This window comes from Verticillium alfalfae, genomic scaffold (assembly GCF_000150825.1).
Source record: "Verticillium alfalfae VaMs.102 supercont1.1 genomic scaffold, whole genome shotgun sequence".
Taxonomy (NCBI): domain Eukaryota; kingdom Fungi; phylum Ascomycota; class Sordariomycetes; order Glomerellales; family Plectosphaerellaceae; genus Verticillium; species Verticillium alfalfae.
In genome coordinates, this window is record NW_003315038.1 from 2375334 (window position 1) to 2380168 (window position 4835).

The 4835-nt window shown below is 55.7% G+C and overlaps 1 protein-coding gene across 1 annotated transcript in view; it reads right to left on the bottom strand.

The window, feature by feature from the left end:
* Window positions 1-365, bottom strand: part of VDBG_00725 (predicted protein) — a gene marked incomplete at both ends in the record, with an annotated part of 1411 nt that extends 1046 nt beyond the window's left edge. The window contains one exon of the mRNA XM_003008997.1: window positions 263-365. Coding sequence (XP_003009043.1) covers window positions 263-365 — 103 coding nt within the window. The remainder of the gene's footprint in view (window positions 1-262) is intronic.
* Window positions 366-4835: the final 4470 nt, after the last annotated feature.

A 4835-nucleotide genomic window follows, 5' to 3' on the forward strand; every position in this document is an offset into this window, starting at 1 on the left:
TAGGAGACCTTCAGTGGCACGAAGTTGGCCAGAGAGATTTGCTGCATAGTCCGCAAGAACTTCGGCCTTGAGATGCGCCTGTCGCTGCCCCCAGACATGCCACCAAAAGTTCTCGAGTCGGCGGCGCAGTCGGATCGTAAAAGTTGCCTTATTTGTTGTGGTGTAGACCTATTCATGAACAAGGCAAAGTCAGCCACGCGGGTCATAACGAGACAGACGGCGCAGCTTTCGATGAATTCAGTCGTGTGCGGTAACGACTTACCCTGCCAAAACTGCCTGATGACGTCGAGAGACAGATGATTTAGGTTGGCAACCTTTCCATAGATGCGCTTGTCGTCTTCAACGAAGCCCTTGGGCAGATCCATGTTGGCAAGTGGGGACTAATGGCGAAAGATAAACTCAGAAGAAGGTGAGTACGGCGTGACGACCGTGGTGGTGCGGATGACGGGCACACTGTTGAAAGGGAGGCGCTCAGAGATGGCGCGGACTACGGAAAAGAGTGAGAGACACGCATTGTCGCCGCGTTGGCCTGATATTGAGGGGTGGTAATCCGAGGCGATTGTGAGTTGAGATGAGAAGCACAGCGGTGGTAATGTGAGACGGATGGCTGGCGCAACCTGTTGTGAGGAGCAGTTGGGTCGGCCTCTTTTGATTCCGCCAGCATATGGAGAGAGGTTGCGCGTTGTGATGGCGAAGAGTGGTGCGCGATGTTCGAGGAGCGGAGGGATCCTCTGGAACTGCGTGCGGTTGACCGTTGTCGAGTTAGGCCGGAAGAAACCGTGTTGTTTCTGAGAGTGCTGGCTCGCTCTTCGACGATGCTGGGAAAGAAATGGTCGACTTTGCTTGTGAGGGCGATAGCGTCGGTACAAACGGAAGCTACCCGCTTACTACAACGGCTCAAGTCGCCGATGGATCCAGGATAGAGTGCTGGCTCGGGTCAAGGTCATCTGTATGCTGTGAACGCACGATAGGATCTCGGGGTCCGGAAGATGATGGGCACAGCCAGCACCAAGTTGGGGATAAGGTGAAGGAAAGTAGAGGAAGGAAGGAGATGTCGAAGTTGGCAAGGGTGAGACGAGGTTGAGTGGATGTAGCTGGGCGGAGCGTTCCTTGGGTCCCTCCTACTCCGCTACCGACGTACGTACGGTTTGCCGCGCTCTGGCTTCGGTTGTGTGGTGAAAATGGCCGTTCTTTCAGTGGGCTCTGGCTAGCTGGAGGAGGGCAAACGGAGGGCAGAGGGCGATAGGGGCTGCGAGAGAGGAAGGGAAAAATGCACCAAGTGTGGAGGAGGAGGACGGCGGAGCATGATTCACACATGGGTGGCGCTACATGGGGGAAGGGCCTCGTGGAGCCCCTGCTCTAGCCCCTAATGATTTTTAGCTTCTAGGTAATAAGGCAAGATCGGTAAGATAGCCAGCTAGCCACCTCCTACCCGAGTCTTGCCATTGCGCGAGCACCTTTCACGAGTGAGGAGGTACCTACGGCATGTACCTGGAGGGAGTACCTTAGGCACCTACTTACAGTAAGGTACATACCTACCTAAGGTTCCTTACCTTGTACACCAACCAGCACCATAGTTGTCGGTGAGGGGCGATGCGCTGCTGGTGGGCCAACTACCTGGCACAGGGCGATCGGAGAGCACACGGGGCCGCCCGTGACTGGAAGTAAGTTGAACCTGGAGAAAGGGGGGTGGGAAGGATAGAGGTTTATTTGCCGGCGTGGCAGGCTGCACATGTGTTCTCGAGGTGGTAGGAAGGAGGGGGCGCGATAGAGACTGGGGTAGGTAATTAGGTACTCAGGTAGGTGCGTAGGTACTTAGGTACCGTGCCTTAGACAGGGAGGGGAGGTGCAGGAACAGGTGCAGCAGTCACTGGGCCTCCGCCTCTCATCGTACCTGCCTCGGAAGAATGTGGCAATCCAAGGGAGGTACACACGTACATACCTCCTACTCGAGCTCTGGGCTGGGCCACGAGTCCAACAGTCTCCTTCGATGGCGTGCTCACTTGTCCTTTCAGTTTTCTACTCCCCGCCTCTCGCATGAAGGAGAGTCGTGACCTGGAGGCTCAACGGAGCTTCCTACCACCTCCACCTACCCGTTGCCACGCCTTGTCCATCAAGGCTCAGGCCATGTCTGGATCTCGCGCTTCTGAAAGCGTACATTGGCGAATGGCTCTGCCCCTGACCCAGTGACTGACCCAGCCCGCAGCTGCCAACTCAACGGCTCCGTACACTCTGCAGACGGCGGTGAGCTGCCTGAAGGCGCCCAGTTAAGTCATCCCAGCTGCCATGTTTGTCATGGCTGCATCTGAGTGCCGACTTCTCCATCTCGTCCTCCGATTGCTCTGTTCGACATGGCTCGACCGCTGTCACGCAATGTCTACTGTTTGACTCAGACGAAACCTATGATCTATCGTCTTCGGGCTCGGTCTCTTCCGCACACCGCTGTGGGGCCGACAAACACTGCCAGCGACAAGGGGTCATCATAGTAGCTTACCACCCTGCTAATTGGCTCCCTCTGCCGCGGCCGAGCATCTCCTGGCAGCCCCCACAACCTCAGAAGGCGACATTCTAGAACACGACGGTGGGCAACGGCCCTCGCCACCGCTGCCGGTTGTGAAGGACAAGCAGAGCAGGATCCACAAGTGCTTGACAGCGCCTCTGTGCGGCGCTCGACACGGACAGAACCACACCGTCCTGACATGTTCTCGATTGACATTCTTCACGCCAGCTACCGGGTCGACTATCGTCCCAGGCACGGCTTTCTCGGCTCACCGCCGTGTCCTGTTCAGCGTGTCACAACTGACTAGTAAAGAAGCAAGTCGTTGTCACCCACTGGGTACTCTCGGGAGTGCTATTTGTCATGGTATTCACCGACGCCATCAGCGCCTCCGATCCCACCTGTCGGCCACTCGACGAGTTCAACGAGACACCATACGATCAATCCTCGGTCAGCCTGAAGGAGCGAGAGTTTTCCCGCTTCCAACCCCTCCATGTGATCTTGTGACGTCTCATGATCTCCCGTTGCGGGGAGACGCCGGCCGCTACAGTCGTGTGATCAATCCCATGTCACGGGATGGTAGGCGCAACCGGAACAGGGCTGAGTGGACAGTTGCGCTTCAACGCGGTCCAATGCAATCTACTCCGCCGTTTCGCCGAGGTGCCAAAGCTTGTCTCGTCTCATCTCGCTCCAAAACCCCGCGCTTCAGGGGAGGGGTAAGACCTCCAGGGGAAAGGATTCCAAGGAGGGGGCAAAGCGTCAGGAGGGGAAATCCGGGGCAAGCCCCTGCCGCGAACCGTTCTTGTTGCTCTGTCCCATTACATCCCAGCACCATCTCTAAAAGTATTCTGTCTGCTCATTCTGCCCTGTGTGGAGAAGACAACGGATCAAGTTGGTCGTCCCGGACACTAGTCTGGCTATCGGATACTACAATGAGATCAGTCAATCACTTAGCCAACCTCGATTGATGGTGTATCGCTTATAGCAAGCTCACGTACTGGCCAACCGAGCTTGATCATCATACAAGTCGACTTGCGTCAGACGAGAACAGGCCTACGGTGTCTCGGGCAAAGGTCGACATGTAGGACGTTTGGTCTTCGGGGAAAGTACCCCCGAGAAGGCAGAAGCTCAGTCACTGCCTCAAAATTGAATTGTAGTTTCCCAACAGGGCAAGCCTTCATCTTCGGCTACACATCTTTGATCTTTCATCCCCAATCTATATCGTCATCTGCCACTGACCTACCATCCTGAGCTCCACCAATGCCTCCCTTACCGTCTTGGTTATCTCCTATTGTCGTCTCCAAACTGCCTCCCTTGCGAGACTCGCATCGGCATCTTCCAAGACCCCCCGTTCGGTGCCTATTCATCATCGTTCTCCTGCCTGGGTTCTTTAGTGTTGAAACTTTTCTTCATCGACTCTTGCTATTTGTGCATCTTTACTCCTTCGTGTTCAAGTGAAACAACTTCTGACAGACGACTAAGTATGATCAGCAGGAGATCGAAAGTGGTTGTCAAGGACTCTAAACCATCATCAATACCGATGTGCCAGGACGCAGACATTGCTCAACAATCGGATATCAAGCCGGTCGGTAGCATGAGCCGAAGCAGCGGGCTGGATGCCGCGACAGGGCCACGCTATTCGACCCTGTTCTTTGGAATCCCGCCATGGTTATCCTCTTCTGCTCTTGGTTCTGGGACGGTTCTGACGATACCGCACGCAAAGCAGCCGAAGCCCCTGCAAAGGCTACCAACCCGAGGACCAACGCTTCAACCCACACCTTGATTCAGCCTCTCTCGCTCAGCCGGGCACCCACCTGGTGAGTCGCTCCGATGTGCGTGTCCCGACCGATGCTGCTACCTCGCAGATGGGCACAATCTTTGAGCATCCTGCCAGCCCATGTAGTATCCATCTTTGGCAAGATAGCCACGCTTCACATCGACCTCATCGCCAAGCTACTTGGAACGTCGGTGTTGACCGGCGGTATCAGGTCTGTGGTGGTGCGAGGAAGTGCAGCAGTTTGAGGAGACGCGGAACGCCAAGTGTGACTCGTGTGCCAATCAGCCTGTTTTTGTCTCTCCTTTCCCTTGTGCTTCGTGCTGAAGCCTAGCGCATGTGAGCCGCAAGACGGAGGCTGGGGTTGTGATCCTGGCCATCGCTGATGATACACGCAGGCCGGCTGTGGATATGCCCATTGGTAGTTCATACCACGAGCGGCCCATCGATATCCACGCCGAGGGTGAACATGCTGTCGTCGTGCCTTCGCCAGCAATGTCATCGCCAACACGTCACACATCACACAAGCTTGGACTCCAGAAGAATGAGTCGATGGCTGAAGCT